The sequence below is a fragment of the Microcaecilia unicolor genome, chromosome 1 (assembly GCF_901765095.1).
Source record: "Microcaecilia unicolor chromosome 1, aMicUni1.1, whole genome shotgun sequence".
Lineage (NCBI taxonomy): Eukaryota > Metazoa > Chordata > Amphibia > Gymnophiona > Siphonopidae > Microcaecilia > Microcaecilia unicolor.
The window spans coordinates 735,740,125-735,760,184 of NC_044031.1; the positions used below are offsets into that span (position 1 = coordinate 735,740,125).

The window sequence follows — 20,060 nt, forward strand, 5'->3', positions numbered from 1 at the left end:
CTTTTAGGAAGATATCCAAACCTTTTTTAAACCCTGCTAAGCTAACTGCTTTTACCACATTCTCTGGCAACGAATTCCAGAGTTTAATTACACATTGAGTGAAGAAATATTTTCTCCGATTTGTTTTAAATTTACGACTTTGTAGCTTCATTGTGGGCCCCCTAGTCCTAGTATTTTTGGAAAACAAGTGATTCATGTTTACCCGTTCTACTCCACTCATTATTTTATATACCTCTATCCTATCTCCTCTCAGCCATCTTTTCACCAAGCTGAAGAGCCATAGGTGCTTCAACCTTCCTTTATAGGGAAGCTGTCCCATCCCCTTTATCATTTTCATTGCCCTTCTCTGTACCTTTTCTAATTCCATTATATCTTTTTTGAGATGCAGTGACCAGAATTGCACACAGGCACCTTGGAGCAATACAAAGGCATTATAACATTCTCAGTTTTGTTTTCCATTCCTTTCTTAATATTTCCTAACATTTTATTTGCTTTCTTCGTCGCCGATGCACACTGAGCAGAGGGTTTCAGCACCTCATCAACGATGACACCTAGATCCTTTGCCTGGTCAGTGACACCTAATGTGGAACTTTGCATCACGTAGCTGTAGTTCAGGTTCCTCTCTCCCACATACATCGCTTTGCGTATCTGATTATTCTAGACACAAACACTTACACCAGCTCAAGAGCAGGTGGGGCACTCCTTGCAGTTATGTGCTAAGGCTCTTGTTGCTACCTTATAGAATAGGTGGGGCACACCAAGCCAGTTGGGGTTTTCAGGATATCCTTATTGAATTCAATTCGGAGTGCCCCAGGGACTGGGTTGAAAACCTCAAGAATAGTGCCTAAGTGCAGTTATGTGTTTAACTGCCAATTACCCTTGTTTTGGTATTTAACTTCTATTTTAGTGCCAAATATTTCACACTCAGTTGTGAGAAATGATATAGAATTAGGGGAACAAAGGGCAATTCTATAATCTAGGGGCCAAATTTATATATATCCCTTTCTGAGACTAGTTACCAGTATTTTAATTGTGTTTGTTCCTTATTTATTGTCAAACTTTAATAAAGAGATTCGAACTGACAGATTCAAGGCATCTAAATACCTTTCTGAATACAAGCAACACAACTTTAACTGTAACTAATCAGAGGGAGTCTAAAGTTAGGCCAGGCATAGGGATTTCTAATTGGAGGACCCTGTGTTTGGGTCACAGTGCTTGAAATCAGCACTGAAAGCCTTCTTTCACTTTCCCACCCTGGTCCTGCTCTATTTTCAGATACTTACATTTAGGTACTCAAAGCTGGAACATTTTTAAAATAAAAAAAAAGTCTAGGCACATAGCTCTTAATCTAATATCACCTCAGCTACACTAGTTGTATCATTGATTGGTTATCTGTTTGTCTACTACAGATCTGTTGTCTATAAATGATTATGAACACTGTCATTCACACAGAGCCATCAGTAGAAAAATATCAATATCATGATTTTCAAGAAACCCTTTCATTATTATTTAATTAGTACCATCTAATCTCATGCTACACCAGTGAACTCAGGATGAGTGACATCCATTTATTCATCAAACCTTACCCAACCAACCCAAAAATTCCTACATAATCCCAATAATAAACATACTCTAACAAATTAGTCATGTCTGAAACTTTCTGTGAAAGGTATGATATGCCTTCTCTTGCCTCAGTTTTATTGGCAGCAAGTTTCACAATGCTGGCCCAAAATCTGCCAATGCCCACAAACATGTGCACTGGAGCCTCACCTGATCAGAGATACATAACAATTGCTGAGGTGATCGAAAGATTCTTGATGAAACAATAAGGAACAACAAACTAACAAGATAACCTGGACCCTCATGATACAGTAATTCAGAAATTAAACACCCCATTTTGAACATAATCTGTTGTTCCACTCTGGGACATAGCCAGACACCTAATTTTGGGTGGGCCTGAGCCTAAAGTGGGTGGGCACAAGAACCACGCCCCGCCAGGTGACCAGGTGTCTCTCAACTCTTCCTTCCCGCCCCAGTAACTTTTAATCCCTTCATTTCTTCGCCGGCAGCAAGCAGCGTCTCACACACTGTTTGCTTCAGCTCAGAGTCTTCCCTCTGAGATGGTCCTGCCTATGCAGAAACAGGAAGTTGCATCAGAGGGAAGGCTCTAGGCCAGTGCAAGCAGCGGATATGAGTTCCCGCTTTCTGCTGGTGAAGAACTGAAGGGATTAAAATGTATGGAAGGGGTTGGGGTGGACACACCTATGAGGGAGGGAAGGGAGAGATTCTGGGAGTCCCAGAGATGTGCCACTGCCTGAGTTCAAAGTGGGTGGGCCTATGCCTACCCAGGCCCACCAGTGGCTATGCCACTGGTTCACTGGCAAGCAATACAGTGCAGTGACCTCGAGTGGAGTCACATGATCTGAAATTCCACTGTTTCTTAACATACATGCTGCAGTCATTTTAGCTGCTAGCTCTGCAACACAACATACAGCTTCTCTTACACAAAACCAGTAGTTCAGATTCAATTCATTGTTAAATCCACTAATTTTTTGAGCATCATCACCATGATTATTTTCTCAAGGACATTTCTTTTTGACTAAAAGCAAGGGGTTCAGTTTCTAACAAAATATCCTTCCTTTTCTCAATAGATGTCAATCTAACCTTTAGTACCAGTGAATGGCTCCTGCTCAACATTGATGTGAAAGGATATTACAGGGTTAACTATGACTTAGCAAACTGGCAACGACTTCTTACAGCATTGCAAAATAATCACACAGTAAGTTTCCATATATGTGTGTTACTGTTCTGACCTGGTTTTACAGCCTGCCTCACTGACATAGCACTCAACAATTACTGTGGATTCTTTTGGATTCGTAGTAGGTAAATGAGACTTTTATTAGAGGTTCATTATTGTCTAAGATACACAATGATTAAGATATACACACAGTGATTAAGCTATATAACTGAAAAGAAACAATACCTATCTATGGTTAAAAAGAAACAATCATTACATCACTGGTCACTACATCCAAGCAAAGCTAGGAGTTGCTAGACCAGGAAAAGAAGCAATAATAAACTATAAATACATCACTGGTCCTTACATCACCCAAGCTTTTTACATCAGCTGAGAGAAGCCCCTTTTTCATCGAAGCCAGAGTCTTGTGACCAGGAGCGGACTTTCTATGTGATGCATCCATCCATAGATGAGCTTCCGACTTCACTGGTCAGAACTCCTCTTTCTATTAGGCTTAGAAGTCATTTTCAGAGTTGAGGAAAATTACAGAATGCTTGAGACGTGGGAATGAGGTCACTTGTTTCTCAGTCCAGGTGGCCAGTCTGAACTCGAAACAGGCTCCACCTCTCCCTTCACATACCAAATGAATTACAGCTGTGTCTTATCTTCTTCCACATTCCAAATCATTTTCACACAAACAGAATTACTTCTAATCAAAAATACAGACCCCAAGTGCACTGTTGGTGGGAACGTTTGGGCAATTCAGGGAACCCTCACTAGCCTCAAGGGCTGGTGGGGCTCCTCTTCTGAGGAGCACCCTCATTTTTCCTCTCTCCTTAAACCTGAACCCACCCTTTGCACCACCTATCTGGCCAAACTCAAAATTTCTGCATCACAGTGCACAGTCATATGTCCTCGATCATGGGACCGATCACAGCCATCAGAAGGGGCAAGCAAGGTGCTTTACTACCCAGAGTGCTAATGATCTCTTCAGGTGGTAGGATGTGAGTACTCCATAGTGCTGCTGTGACATAGGAGCACTTCAGGGCCTTTATTTAGCCCTTATTAGACAGCTATTTCACTGGAGGAAGACTCTAGTCAGCATAAAGCACTGGTTGGCCAGGCAACAGACCTTTATAAATAAACAAATTCTGCAAACAAGGCCTGAACCCAAGTAAAACCAAGCTTCTGTTGGTCCCTAACACAAGCGGGCACATACCTGACATCAAAATCTCTTTGGAAAATACAACCCTCCCCCCCTCAAATCACAAGTCAGGAACCTTAGAATACAGTTAGATTCAACACTCACTCTGATCCCCCAAATCCAAGCAACTTTCAAGAGCTGCTTCTATCATTTGCGACAACTACGCTGCCCTCTCTCCTTACATTGAGAAGGTAAATCTTATCCCATTTGTGCATGCCATGATAACATCAAGAGAAGGTTGTAAGCGACGTGACCATATCATACCATTTTTACAAAACCTTCACTGGCTACCAGTACAATACAGGGCTAAATTTAAAACTCTATGTCTGGTCTTCAAGGCCTTCAAGGCCTTAAAGGAAATGACCCAGAGTACTTGAAGAACAGGATCACCCTCTACATGCCTCCAAGGACACTAAGGTCCTCCCACGGAGTATCCCTAACCACATCCTCTCCAAAGGAGCCTTCTCTGGAGTAGCCCCCACACTTTGGAATGCTCTCCCTGAAAGACTCCACTTTAACACAAGATTATCTCTACTTCAGGAAGCAGGTGAAAGCTTGGCTCTTTAATTAGGCCTTAATGGAAGAAGTAACCACATATAAACACACACACACGTTTATCCACTCCTACCTTTCTGTCCTCATGTGCAACTTTCTTAAATTATTCTCCTTATCCTTTGACTCCTGTTACTCTATCTTACCTATCTATGGGGCCCTTTTACAGAGTGGCAGTAAGCCCAACATGGGCTTAGCGCTCACTCTTCCAGGACTATCGCAGGCCCAACGTGGTCACCGGTGGCATTCCTGCCCCAAGTGTGTGCCATTTCCGGGGTGAAAGAGAAAACTCCTGGAAATGGCTTGCGTGGCGGTAACCTGGCGGTAATCGAGTATCGCCGCTCATTGCCTGATTACCAATAGGTTAGTGTCTATTGTATCCCTTCAAAAAGGATTGTCCACTCCCAGCTGTTTGGTTAGAGGGTGGGATATAAGTACTTAGGAAGGGTGAGTATAAGTTTTTGTTACACAAGGGAATTTGCAAAATTCTTCAGTGTGCTTGCTATGGACAAATCAATGTAAACTGTAGAAAATTAAAATGTGTCTGATCTGCAAACAGTCCGCAACATTCTATAAAATGTCAGCAAATGTCTGTAGCATTCTACGTTAGGTTGACAGCTAATTTCTCTTTTCTCTTTTTTTTTTTATCAGTAATGTTGGATATAAAATATAGGTCCAGGAATAAAATTCTAAATTTTCGTACTGATTATGTGAAGGATAATTCTACAATCCAGGCCTGCATATTTACTCACAACCTACATGCGTAGAAGATTAGAATACTCAACGAACCAAAGGCTGAAAATGTCTAAACTGGGCACAAAACTAATTCACAAACTCTTTTACTATTAAGGAGGGAAAAGCCTCAGACGTCACTTGACTCATATTGGCGCATCCAACAGTGTTACGGGTGGCTCTTTAGCGACCTATTTAATCATTGGCCAAAAACCTCCTGTATTATCATCTGTGTTAATTCCCACTTATAGTCCCATTTTTCCCGTGTGCCAGGGCCCTTTTTACTGCAGTGGGTAAAAAGTCCCCAGACACATGTGGCCATGTGGCGGGGAGCCCTTACTGCCACTCACGCTAAGGTGGCGATAAGGGCTCCCACGCTAACCTGGCGGTAACCGGGCAGCATGCGGCGATACCCAATTACTGCCAGGTTACCACCATGCAAACCATTTCTGGGGGGTTTCTTTTTCCCCCGGAAATGGTGCACGCTCAGGGTGGGACTACCGCCGGTGGCCATGTTGATAAGCCGTTATATATATATATAAAGGGAATTAACACAGATGATATTACAGGAGTTTTTTGTCCAATGATTAAATAGGTGCTAAAGAGCCACCCATAACACTGTACACTGTTGGATGTGCCAAAATAAGTTAAGTGATGTTGGAGGCTTTTTCCTCCTTAATAGTATATATATAGGCTTTTTGTGATCAATCACCCAATTTTAAAAACTCAATCAAAACCAATTACTGTTGAGCAATATTGATACTGAGCAATCGGAGTGACACTTATCTTGGCAGAAAATCCCGACAGGCACCTTCAGAGGATTGGAGTGGAGGAGTGGCCTAGTGGTTAGGGTGGTGGACTTTGGTCCTGAAGAACTGAGTTCAATTCCCACTTCAGGCACAGGCAGCTCCTTGTGACTCTGGGCAAGTCACTTAACCCTCCATTGCCCCATGTAAGCCGCATTGAGCCTGCCATGAGTGGGAAAGTGCAGGGTACAAATGTAACAACAATAAAATAGATACTATTGGAGATTCTACATGGAATGTTGCTACTATTGGAGATTCTACATGGAATGTTGCTATTCCACTAGCAACATTCCATGTAGAAGGCTGCGCAGGCTTCTGTTTCTGTGAGTCTGACGTCCTGCACGTACGTGCAGGACGTCAGACTCACAGACGCAGAAGCCTGCGCGGCCACATTGGTGATCTGCAAGGGCCAACCTCTACATGGAACGTTGCTAGTGGAGGAGTAGCCTAGTGGTTAGGGTGGTGGACTTTGGTCCTGGGGAACTGAGTTCGATTCCCACTTCAGGCACAGGCAGCTCCTTGTGACTCTGGGCAAGTCACTTAACCCTCCATTGCCCCATGTAAGCCACATTGAGCCTGCCATGAGTGGGAAAGCGTGGGGTACAAATGTAGCAAAAATAAATAAATAAAAATATTCTGTTCAGGTCATTTCTAGTGTCAGTTTTCTATCCTGCAGTCCAGGATTTTCTGCCAAGTTAAGTGTCACTCCATTTGCTCAATATCAATATTGTTCAACAGTAATTGGTTTTGATTGAGTTTTTAAAATTGGGTGATTGATCACAAAAAGAGTTGAAAGTGGAGGAGTAGCCTAGTGGTTAGTGCAGCGGACTCTGATCCTGGGGAACTGGGTTCAATTCCCACTGCAGCTCCTTGTGACTGTGGTCAAGTCACTTAACCCTCCATTGTCCCAGGTACAAATAAGTACCTGTGTATACTATGTAATCCACTTTGAATGTAGTTGGAAAAAAACACAGCAAGGCGGTATATAAGTCCCATTCCATTCCATCCATTCATATCAAACATATAAATTGCGAGTGACCGTACTCACCCACAAATGTGCAGTAGAGACTTTCCTCTCTGTCCCGCCCCCGCGTCAATACATGATGACGAGGGTGGGACAGAGAGGGAAACTGCGCGAAGGGGAGGGAGGGAACCGCCGAGGTCGCTACCGCTTCCCCCCCCCGAGGTCGCCGCCGCCACCCCCCCCTCCATCCGGCCCGGACCCGGGCCCTCTCTCTGCTATTGAACTTACAGCGCCGAAAACGCAGCAGGCAGATCAGCTGAGCTCCCATCAGCCTTCCTTCCCTGCTTGTGTCCCGCCCTCGTTGACGTTACGTCACACGAGGGCGGGACACAGGCAGAGAAGGAAGGCTGACGGGAGTTCAGCTGATCTGCCCGCTGTGGTTTCGGCGCAGTAAGTTCAGTGGTGAACAGAGGGCCTGGCCCGGGTGGAGGGGTGGCGGCGGTGACCCTGGGGGGGAGGGGCAGCGGCGACCCTGGGGGGGGGGAGGGCAGGAGAAATGCTGGACATGGGAGGTATCAGAAGGAGGCGAGCCTTGGAGCTTGGAGGGAGGGGGGCCTTGGAGCTGGGAGGGGGAGGGACAGAAGGCCCTTGTAGCTGGGAGGGAGGGACAGAGGGCCTTGCAGCTGGCAGGGAAGGAGGGAGAATGCTGGACATGGGAGGTCAAAAGGAGGGGGGCCTTGGAGTTGGGAGGGAGGGACAGAAGGGGGCCTTCGAACTGGCTGGAAGGGAGGGACGGAGGGGGGCCCTTGGAGCTGGGAGGGAATGGGGTCTTGGAACTGGGAGGGAGGGCAGGGGGCCTTGGAGCTGGGGGGGAGGGACGGAGGGGGGCCTTGGAGCTGGCAGGGAAGGAGGGAGGGCAGGGGGCCTTGCAGCAGCGAGGTGGGGGGAGGGGGCCTTGGAAAACCCCCATACCAATACTCGCCCATTTTAACGGGCTTAACGGCTAGTATATTAATATAAGTGGTAATTAATACAGATGATATTACAGGAGGTTTTTGGTCAATGATTAAATAGGTCGCTAAAGAGTCACCTGTTGGGTGTGCCAAAATGAGTTAAGTGACATGAGGCTTTTTTTCTCCTCCATAGTAAAAGAGTTTGTGAATTGATGATTAGAATACTAACATTTACACATATATACTACTACTACTCAACATTTCTAAAGCGCTACCAAACTTACGCAGCGCTGTACAGTCAAACATGAAGAGAGAGACAGTCCCTGCTCAAAAGAGCTTACAATCTAAAGGACATAACAACAGAGACAATCAAATTAGGACAGCATAGTACATCTGATTATACAAGAGTTCATAGGGACAGACTAATAGATCTAAACAGCTAAAGACAATTAAGGTATGCAAATGCATAATACAGACAGATTGGTAGTGGTATTGAATAGAGGATTAATGGTTAAGTGCCAAAAGCAGAGTTAAAAAGATGGACTTTGAGCAAGGATTTGAAGATGGGTAGGGATGGGGCCTGACGTATCAGTTCAGGAAGTCTATTCCAGGCAAAGAGTGAAGCGAGGCAGAAAGGGCGGAGTCTGGAGTTAGTGGAGGTGGAGAAGGGAGCAGAAAGGAGGGATTTGTCCAGTGAGCGGAGGTTCCGGGTGGGAATTTAGGGGGAGATGAGGGTGGAGAGGTAAGGAGGGGCAGCAGAGTGTGCACCTTCCCATACAAATGCTAGTACACAACCTAAGCGTTATTCTGCACATACCTGCTTAACCGAATAGCACATATTGACAAGAGGGTGTACAGAGGGGTGAAGTATGAGCAGGGATCCCACATACACATATTCCCAAATTCTATAAACGGCGCTCAAAATTGTGCATGCAAATTGGGTGTGTAACCAGTTTCCACCCACAATTTAATTGAATTACAAGCCAATTACTGCCAATAATTGGGTGCTAACAATCAATTATTGGGGCTAATTGGCACCAATTTGAATTTACACGTGCATCTTCCTAGTTGGTATTCTATAAAGATGCGTGTTTAAATTCTTATATGTGGATTTGAAAGGGGGTGTGGCCATGGAAGGGGCATGGACGGGCCAGGGTTTTCCTAGAATTTCCATGTAGCGTTATGTAATATGACCGAGCCATGCCTAATTTAGATGCAAGGATTTCCACCAGATTTCAGTTGGTGTAAATCCTCATGCCCAAAACTGAGCATGGATCCCGGCACTAAGCGCTATTCTATAAACGGCGCTCAACTTGGATTGTCATTTATAGAATAGTATTTAGCGTTTATTTTATTTTTTTTTTTTTGCGCCCAGATTTGGATGCCATCTGCAAAATCTAGCCTATAATTTACAGAATACTGCAAGTTACGTGTGTCCCTGTTGCATTTCGGCATTGACACATCAGCTCTATGGTTGGAGTAAGTGCCGGTGCCTCGATGTTGGGCATGCCAATTTCGGGCTATGCTAGTATTCTATTAAGGAACCTCAGCACCTAAGTTTCATTGTAGAATAGGGTCCTCCCAAACAGCCAGTTACAGAATTGCCTGGTAAGAACCTATTTACTTAAGCACTATAAGGTTTTTCAGTTATGATAGATTAATGGCCAAATTTTACATGCAGTAACTGCAAGACCTCTGCATAACTTTTGGGGGTATTCCAAACATTTTGCCATTCGGTTATCACAGAGATATCACGGAATCTAGAGAATGTCTTACCCTACATTTCCCAAATTGTAAGAAAGTAACCTACAAAACAATCCATAGTGCTAACTTTTCATATCAAGGCACTAAAATTTGGAACTCCTTACCTAAAACCATCAAATGCACCGATGACTATTTGTTATTCTGAAGTCTATTGAAAACTCACTTCTTCAGTCTAGCCTTAAAGGGAATAAGCACTCTTCTCAAATAAACTTGTGGCATTAATTTTTACCTCATCCCATCTCCCACTACTCCTGTCTATCCCAGCTAATCCTAGCCCTTACCTTTTTCCTCCATATTTCAATTATCTACCTTAAATCATATCTAATTACATCTGTTCCTAACTCAAGTTTTATTGGTCTAACATTTTATGATGTGTTTTACTTTCTTTTAATATATTTTGAACATGTTCATGCTTTTCTAATTGTTATGTAAGCCACATTGAACCTGAGTTCTACTCAGGCTAATGCGGGATATAAATGCCATAAATTAATAAATAACTGTATTGCATTAACTGCTCTATGCGATCTGCTTCATTAACAATTAACACATGGTAAAAGCCTTGTGCCACATTAACAGTTAATACTTAGTAATGCCATCTGCCCCATTAACATGTACTATCTACCTGTTCATTAATTGGATGGTGAATTGCCTGTTTAATGCACATCTTATTATTAGCATTTGTATAGCGCTACCAGACGCACGCAGTGCTGAACACCTGACACAGAGAGACAGTCCCTTCTCAAAAGAGCTTACAGTCTAAATAATACAAACAGACAAGACAGTTACGGGTGAGGGAACTAATGGGTGAGAAGGAAGGAAGGGACAAGGGGAGGGCAATTGACTAGTGGCTAGGAGCTAAAAAGCAGCAGTGAAAAAAGTTGGGTTTTCAGCATAGATTTCAAAACAGGTAGAGATGGGGCTAGACGTACAGGCTCAGGAAGTTTATTCCAGGCATAAGGTGCCGCGAGAGAAAAGGAACGAAGTCTGGAGTTAGCAGTAGAGGAGAAGGAAGATGACAAGAGAGATTTGTCCAGCAAGCGGAGGTCATGGGAAGGAATGTAAGGACAGATGAGAGTGGAGAGGTAATGGGCTGCAGAATGGATGCATTTAAAGGTCAGTAAGAGAAGTTTGAACTGTATACATAGTAACATAGTAGATGACGGCAGAATAAGACCTGCACGGTCCATCCAGTCTGCCCAACAAGATAACTCATATTTGCTGCTTTTTGTGTTTACCCTACTTTGATTTGTACCTGTCCTCTTCAGGGCACAGACCGTATAAGTCTGCCCAGCACTATCCCCGCCTCCCAACCACCAGCCCCTCCTCCCAACCACCGGCTCTGAGCCAGTGAAGTGACTTGAGGAGTGGGCTAGTGTGGGTATAACGATTTTGGCGGAAAATAAGCCATGCTGCAGAATTTTGGACAGACTGGAGAGGAGAGAGATGACTGAGCGGAAGACCAGTAAGAAGTAAATTGCAAGCGAGAGGTGACAAGGGTGTGGATAAGGGTTTTGGAAGCGTATTCAGAAAGGAAGGGGCAAATTTTGCAAATGTTGTAGATATTGATATTAACCGTTTAGATCACCCATACTAACCATTAGTTAAACTAAATAGACTCCTAGGATTGTAAAGGGACACTCTAAAACACAAATTAAATAAAATATACAATTTCTCTTTCTTTTGTGTCCCAAATCTTTCATTTTGTCTGTCTTCTACTAATTTTATTTTGTGCTTGTGTGTGGCTTTTAGGTCATTCCAGTAATTAATCGAGCTCAGATAATTGATGATTCCTTCAACTTAGCAAGGTAAGTGTTTCCTCTTAATATTTATGTCCAGTACAGACACAAAATGTTCTTTTTATATTGTTTCCTATATAGAACTCAACTGCTTGACCTGTAACTTTAGGCGGAACCACAAAAAAATGGCGGAAGATGAACCAAAACAGACCAGAAAAACCATAAGGAGAAAGAGCACCAGAAAAGTTTAATAGGATCCTACACGGTCCGTGTTTCGGCCAACAGGCCTTCCTCAGGGGTCTGAAGTGATGATCTAGTCCGATGTCCAGTTAAGCTAGCTAACGCAAGTCAGAAAAGCCTGATCCTAAATGATGGCTCCTCCTTAAGGATTGACTCCTTTCCCTCCAGGAAAGCACTGCAGAATTTTAAACAATGCTTCTAACTAATCAAGAGAAGATCATTTCACAGTTTGAAGCCTCATATCTACAAGCATCATAAACAAAGAAATCAGGCTTTTCTGACTTGCGTTAGCTAGCTTAACTGGACATCGGACTAGATCATCACTTCAGACCCCTGAGGAAGGCCTGTTGGCCGAAACACGGACCGTGTAGGGTCCTATTAAACTTTTCTGGTGCTCTTACTCCTTATGGTTTTTCTGGTCTGTTTTGGTTCCTCTTCCGCCATTTTTTGTGGTTTGTGTTTGATTTTACGGGAGATTTGGACTTTCTTTTTGTTTGTTTGGCAATTTTTGTCCTACTTTAGGAGGAACCCCAGTCTCTGTCCTTCAGTTGGAACACTGAGGGACAGGGGACTTTGATCTGCAGTGTCTGGTCCATGCATATCTCTTCCAGACAAAGGCACCATGTTTTCATTGGAAACCTTAGGCCAAGGTAATGCCACTCACTTCTTTCTAGTTTTGCCATCCAGCCTTGGTTTTTCTGCTGATCTCTCTGGCACGGGATCCACTTGCATTTATTGTTGCTCCTAGGTATCTAAAGTATTGAGCACTCTGAAGTAATACATCAAATTTATTTTAGGGCTAAGTATATAAATACAACAACTGCTCTGGACACCACCAAATTTCTCTATAATGAAACAGAATACATGCCCTGGCAGGCTGCCCTTGGAAGTTTGAGTTACTTCCGACTGATGTTTGACCGCAGCGAAGTTTATGGACCAATGAAGGTAGGATTTCTCATCTTTTTATAATTTTTATGGTAATGATGAGTGAAATTGTTATACCTATTTGACATTGCCAAAAAAAAAAAGCTTGCTATACTCTTGTTGTGTTTGAGTAGAGACATTATCGGGGTAATTCTCTAACCTATGTGCTCACATTTACACATCTGTTCCAGGGGCGTAGCCAGACTTTGGCAGGAGGGGAGTCCAGAGCCTGAGGTGAGGGGGCACATTTTAGACGCCCTCCCCGGCACCGCCGACCCCCCTGCCATTGCCGACCCTGCCGCCGCAAACTTTGCCCCCCCCTGCCGCCAACACTCTCGACCCCCCTCCCGCTGCCAACCCACCGTCACCTACCTTTGCTGGTGGGGGACCCCAACCCCTGCCAGCCGAGGTCCTCTTCTTCCCGCAAAAGGTTTCCTTCTGTTTCTGACGTCCTGCACGTGCAGGGCGTCAGAAACAAAAGGAAGCCTTTTCGGGAAGAAGAGGACCTCGGCTGGTGGGGGTTGGGGGTCCCCCACCAGCAACGGCAGGCGACAGTGATGGTGGGAGGGGGGTCGATAGGGTCATCGGCAGGGGGGCCCAGGGCCAAATCTATGGGGACCCAGGCCCCCCCCCGGGCCCCACGTAGCTACGCCACTGATCTATTCTGGGTAGAATGTTTAGAATAATGGCATGTACCCACTAATGTAAATGCAAAATGTCTGCCTAAATGCTATTCTGCAAATACCCAATTAACTTACATAACGCGCATTTGCAAGAAAGGTGTACACAAGGTTGGAGCTTGGGCAGGATGTAGGTGAGGCTACAGGAGAATTCTATATATAGCAGGGCCACCGACAGACAGAGCTGGACCCCGGTCAGGGCCGCTGTGGCTGCTACCCCCCCCAACTTGGGCCGCAGCTGCCACCACCGCCCCCCCCCCCACCACTCGGGCCACAGCCACCGCTCCCTCCATTCAGGTCACTGCCACCCCCTTACCTTCCTGCATCTGCTCTTCCTTCAGCCTGTCACTATCCTGCTCCTGTGTGCTCAGTTTCACTTAAAGGAACGTGAGGACGTCAGGACTCAAGAAGACAGCAGCATGGATCAGTAAACTCGCTGGAGACTGGCGCTGAAGAGGCCTTCGGCTGGCGGGGGGTTGGGGACCCCCGCCAGCAAAACCTGGGGCCAGGACTAAATCTTTGGGTGCCTATGCCCCCAAGGCTCCACCTATGCCCCTGCTTTACAGAATAGGTTCCTACCATTCATCCCCAGGGTGCCTAAACAGAGGTGCTCAGTTATAGAATTGCCCCTATATATACCACCTTGTTAACTGTTTACAGGAACCCTGGGAATAAGACTGAAAATTCTGCAATTCACAAGATTCTTACATTTTCTGGCATTTTGAGGTAAATTCAAGAAAGGTTGCCTAATGTTGGTGCTAGACATTTGGATGCCAAGCTTCAATTCTATAACAGAAGTTCTGCATGGAGCTGTCATTATAGAATACTACCGTGAGTCCTCATTGACGTGCCTAACTCTAGGTGTGAGTGCTAAGGCTGGTGTAATTCATGAACATATCAGAGATTCTCAGTCCATGGACCCATGTCTTTGGAATGCTCTCCCTCGATCTTTGAGGCTTCAATCTACTTTATCAAATTTCATAGCTGAACTGAAAACTCACTTATCTGCAGATGCCTATCAATGACCCTATTTCGAATGTCTTGGCAGAGTTAACTGCAGAACACCCCTATTGTCTTATCCCACACCCTTTACTATCAGAATTATAGTTCTCCCCTCACTATCCCTTGTGCCATGTCTTTCGTCTGTTGCATTATTTTCCTCCTCTGTCTTTCTTTCCTCCTATTTTAGATTGTAAACCACCACGACAGCCTCCATAGGGCAGAGTAGTAAATAATAAATAAACTTGGAAACTTGTTTGCACTCAGCTCTTGCAGTTAGGCGCATAATTGCATGTATTCAAGAACAGTGTTTTCCAAGTTACATAGAGGGGCATAATCGAACGCAAACGTCTATCTCCATGGGCGTTTATCTCCGAGAACGGGTCCGTGAAGGAGCAGACCAAACCTTATTTTTGAAAAAATGGACGTTTTTGAGTTGGGCGTTTCTTTTTTTTTAGCGATAATGGAAACTAAAAATGCCCAGCTCAAAAACGTCCTAATCTGAGTCATTTGGTCGTGGGAGGGGCCAGGATTCATAGTACACTGGCCCCCCTGATATGCCAGGACACCAACTGGGCACCCTAGGGGGCATTTTTTAAAAATAGAAACAAATATTAAATTACCTCCCAGGTGCATAGCTCCCTTCCCTTGGGTGCTGAGCCCCCCAAATCCCCCCAAAACCCACTCCCCACAACTCTACACCATTACCATAGCACTTACTGGTGAAGGGGGGCACCTACATGTGGGTACAGTGGGTTTTTTTGGGGGGGGTTAGAGGGCTCCTATTTTCCACCACAAGTGTAACAGGTAGGGGGGAATGGGCCTGGGTCTGCCTGCCTGAAATGCACTGCACCCATTAAAAACTGATCCAGGGTCTTGCATAGTGCAGTCAGGGAGCTGGGTATCAATTTGAGGCTGGCATACAGGCTGGCAAAAAAGGTTTTGGTTTTTATTTTTTTAGTGTGGGAGGGGCTTGGTCACCACTGAGGGACTATGGGAAGGTCATCCCCCATTCCCTCCAGTGGTCATCTGGTCAGTTGGGGCACTATTTTGGGACTTGTTCGTTAAAAAAAGGGTCCAAAAAATGTGACCCAAAATCCCGGTCAAAACGCCTTTTTTTCCGATCAGCTAAAGATGCCCATCTCTCCTCGGCTGATAACCACGCCCCAGTCCTGCCTCCAACATGCCCCCGACATGCCCCCGTCAACTTTATTTGTTTCTGCGATGGAGTGCAGTTTGAAACACCCAAAATTGGCTTTCGATTATACCGATTTGGGCGCCTTTGCGAGAAAAACGTCTATCTCCTGATTTGGGTCGCAATATAGGCGTTTTTCTCTTTCGAAAATAAGCAGGATAGTAACATAGTAGATGATGGCAGAAAAAGACCTGCACGGTCCATCCAGTCTGCCCAAGAAATGTGCCACTTTTTTGTGTATACCTTACCTTGATTTGTACTTGTCTTTTTCCGGGCACAGACCGTACAAGTCTGCCCAGCACTATCCCCACCTCCCACCATTGGCTCTGGCACAGACTGTATAAGTGTGCCCGGCACTATCCCCGCCTTCCAACCAGCAGCCCCGCCTCCCACTACCGGCTCTGTTATCCAATCTCGGCTTAGCTCCTGAGGATCCATTTCTTCTGAACAGGATTCCTTTATGTTTATCCCATGCATGTTTGAATTCCGTTACCGTTTTCATCTCCACCACCTCCCGCGGGAGGGCATTCCAGCTCAGTTGTTGGCTAGTCCTTGACAGAGGAGGAAGTGCTGCCGGAGGCTCTGCCAGTACCAGGAGGGAGGGGAGCGGGGCCTAGCTCCTTCCCCAGCAATGAGGAGGGTCCCTGGGGAGAAGTCCTCAGGAAGGTCCCAGGCCATGGGGCCTACTGGGGCCAGGGACCAGAAGGCCCGGAGGAGTAGCTCTCTTTTTGGATCAGCCCCAGAGAGGAGGGAAAGGAGTCCTGTGGACCGCAGAGTGCAGAAGTCCAGGGGTGGAAGCCGGATCGTTACCCCCTCCACGACTCAGCTGCTCATGGAAGGTGAGCGTGAAGAATGTGGAGAGGGGAGGAAGTTGGTAAAGATCCCTGAAAAACTCTCTAAGGGGATGGTTGGAGAGGAGGGAATGGAGGTGAGCCAGGAGCCTCTGCCTGTTCCTGATCAGGTAGAGAGCGAGGATGGCTGGTCAGAGGAGGAGGAAGAGGAGGAGGTCCAGTTAGAAAGCTGTGATCCAGAAGACACGGCTAAAGGCGTGGTAGAGAGGGTCAGGAAAATCAAGGCCCTGGAAAAGGAGTGTGCAGAGCTGGGGAAGAAGCAAAAAATGGCTAAGGCTTTGAGCAAGTTAGCCCCAGCTGAACACAGGAAGGCTTACAAGAAGGAGGAAGTCCGACTGATAAAACAGCTCCAGCAGAAAGAGAAGCTGTTGGGCTCCTTAAAAAAGGGCAGTGATAATCCCTTGAGGGAGCTTTATTTGAATCAGGAAAGAATGGCCTCTGCTTCTGAACATTTGTGTCCTGAGAGAGAAGTGTGCCAGAAAGAGGCTACAGTGTCTATGAAAGCAGGAGAAAAGGCAGAGTCTGGCTCTGCTTGTATGTTTAAACGTCAGCCTGTAACAGAGGACTTGTCAGGGTCTGATAATCAAGCTACTTTAACTTTTATGAAGGCTTTGGCAAGCCAGCCAGATGTACTCACTGTGGAAAAAGACTCCAGACAGGAGGTGGTTGGACTTGGTTCTGGTGTCTTTTCAGAACCTGTGATACCACCTAAGGGACAAGAATCTGAAACAAGACAGATTCCTAAACTGTTGCACATTGTAGAAACTGAGAAAGGAGACTTGGGAGGCAGTCTGCTTTCCAAGCAGGTGTTAGTAGCAACATCCAGTGAGGAGGAAAGCAGTTTACATGTTAAAGGAGTGGATACAGCTTGTGCAGAGATGGCAGGAGGACTGCAGTACTCTGGAAGGCTGGCTCAGGTGCAGCCAGTTGACTCTCTGATTGCAGGAGTTCAGCTTGCTGTGCAGCCAGGTTCTGAGGAGCTACGCCCCAGAGGGTTGGATGGACAGGAGTTCCCATCCAATCAGGAGGGAGAAGGGGGAAAGCCTGAGGTGAAACCAACTACCAGTCTCCTGCAAGACCTGCCTGTGTGGAGAGGACAGCATACAGACAGCCAGCAGGGGTCAGAAGATGCTCTGCAGACAGAACTAAACACCAGATCTTCAGCCCAGGCCTGTGGGGTTTTGCTGCAGGATAAGGACAGCTCTGTAGGGGGATTGAGTTTGGACTTGGGGGGGAGGGTTGCTATGGATAGAGAATGTTTGAAGGAGGGGGGCATATCTGATGTGATAAATATGTGTATTGATAAGAGGGGGGAGGGGGGTGAAGGGGTATTTTCTGAATTGATACATTTGTCTGTTGGGGAAAAGGGAGGTGGGGATCAAGGGGGAGGGGGCACGGCACGGCAGGGGGGGGGAGGGTGAGGCAAGTGAAGGGATAGCAGGGGGGCAATCGGAGGGGGGGACGGTACGAGATGGGCAGGATGCACTGAGTTCAGGGAAAGGTGGGAGAGGGCGGTGGGAGCAGGGGGCTAAGTCCTTTGCTGCTGTAGTAGGTAGTGGGGGGAGAAGAGAGGGGGGAGGGTTTCCATGGGGTGGTAGGGCGGGGGCAGGTTTTGGGGAAGAGGGGAGAGGTCGTGGGCAAGTACCCAGGAGGCGGAATGTGGTACAAGTTAGATGGGTGGGGGAGGGGGGGATGCCTTCCAGGGACACAGTATTGAGGTTGGTTTTGGGGCTAGGGTACGATGTCAGTTTCTTGACACAGAGAGGAATGGAGGTCTTCTGGGAGAGGTATGAAGGGGTAAGGGGGAGAGGGAGTGGAAAAATTATAAAGTGGTCCCGATCAGCAGACCTGACCTGGTGCAGGTGACTCTGTTGGTGCGGAACGAGTCCATTTCAGGGGCAGACCTGGCTTTCTGGTTACAGAGGTATGCAGAGTTGAGAACTCCGTTGACTAAACTCCCGGACCCCAGTAGGGTATGGGCGGGTGGATGGGGGGCTTTGGTTAAATTAAATCAAGTGGACCAGGTGATACAGCACATTCCCTCAGCGGCGTTCATAGGGAGGGACAGAATTTTGTGCTTCTATAAAGGACAGCCGAGGCAGTGTTTTAAGTGTGGGTCCTTTCGGCACTTTAGCATGTCCTGCCCAGTAATGCAGTGTGCAAAATGTGGGGCCAAGGAGCATTCCACGGAGGATTGTACCTCCGTTAGATGCAATCTTTGTGGGGGTCTGGGGCACGCATTTAGAGATTGTCCGCAGGCTTCTCATAATGGGGGAGAGGATGGCACGGGAAGGGATAGTCAAATGCAGGAGGGGGGAGGGGAGAGGAGGGACAGGGGACAGGGGTCCAGGGTACGGATGGTGTGGAGGAAGAGTTGACAAGTCAGGGGGGGGAGAAACGGGGGGAGCTCAGAGGCAGGAGGGTGAGGACGAAGGATGGTTACGGGTCTCAAAGAAACAAAAGGGAAGGGGGATGGGGATGCGGGTAGCTGCTGGGAGGGGGTTAGAGCAAGGGATAGAGGTTGGGAATAAATTTGGGGGTTTGGAAGTAGAAGGAAGGGAGTGAGGGAGGGAGGGGGAAAGGTGAGGGGTAGGAAGAAGGGGGGCAAGGTTAGGATGGAGGAGGGTTGCTTGGAAGAGGGGGGGGATATGGAAGTTGAGAGTGTGGAGGAGTGTGGAGGAGGGAGGGGGGAGGGGGGAAGGGGGTATAGGAAGGGGAGAAGGGGGGAAGAGGAAATCTGGAAGAAATAGTGTTTTTCAAGCAGTAGATAAGGGGGGGAAGGGTCGGAGGACGAAAGAGAGGGGGAGGAGGGTGGGGAGGAGGGGGAGCGGGGAGATGGTTGTGCCTTAGGGGGAGGAGGGGTTGTAGGTGAGGAGAAGAAGAAGAAGGGGAGGAAGAAAATAAGGGGGGAGGGGGGAAGGAAAGAGAGGATTTTTGAATTTGGAGTGAGGGACTGGGCGGAGGAGGAAGATGTGGGGGATGGTAAGGTACAGGATTTAGGTGGCGGGTTAGAGCAGAAGGAAGGGAAGAAGGAGAAGTTTGTGCAGGGGAGGCGTTTCTCTAGATAGAGGTGATGGCGGGAGTGCTGTTATTCTTTGCCACGCTTAATGTGGCTAGTGTCTCCTCCCAGAGGGCGAGATGTGTGGCCTTCGATGGCCTCTCTGCTATACAGGCAGATTGTTTCTTGATTCAGGAGACGAGATTGCAAACATTGGATGCTGTCAGGCGGGCGAAACAGGCATGGAGATGGGGTCCTTCAGTTTGGGGGCTGGCAGGGGAAAGGTATGGGGGGGTAGGTATTTTGTTCAAGACACATAAGGTGGTAATTCAACGGGTGGTGGAGTTAGGGGTAGGGAGGTGTTTGGTGGTGGATGTGTTATTGCACGGGGTGGCTTTAAGAATTATTAATATCTATGGGCCCCAGAGTAAGAGGGGGAGGTCACTGTTGTTCGGGAAAATCAGGCCATATCTGTATACGTCCCGTCAGTTGGTGTGGGGAGGGGATTTTAATACGATCCTGAGGAAAGAAGATAGTGGGGGTAGGTCAGCACAGGTGCGTTATGATGGGGTGAGGTTGGCAGGGATCATGAAGGGAGCAGGGTTGGTGGACGTGTTTTTGGAACATTTTGCAGGAAGGGAGGGTTTTACGTTTTCCAGGGGTAGTTGTAGAAGTAGGATAGATAGGTTTTTGGTTCGGGGAGGGGCATGTGGGCAGGGGCCTAG

The 20,060-nt window shown here is 46.8% G+C and overlaps 1 protein-coding gene across 2 annotated transcripts in view; it reads left to right on the forward strand.

Annotated features, from left to right (window-relative positions):
* Positions 1-20,060, forward strand: part of LOC115459872 (aminopeptidase Ey-like) — a 327,255-nt gene that overhangs the window by 61,645 nt on the left and 245,550 nt on the right. Inside the window, exons 12-14 of one of the 2 annotated variants that reach the window (XM_030189684.1) lie at positions 2,652-2,779; positions 11,462-11,517; positions 12,486-12,633. The exons of the other annotated variant lie outside the window; for it this stretch is intronic. Coding sequence (XP_030045544.1) covers positions 2,652-2,779; positions 11,462-11,517; positions 12,486-12,633 — 332 coding nt within the window. The remainder of the gene's footprint in view (positions 1-2,651; positions 2,780-11,461; positions 11,518-12,485; positions 12,634-20,060) is intronic. 2 annotated transcript variants of the gene reach the window in all.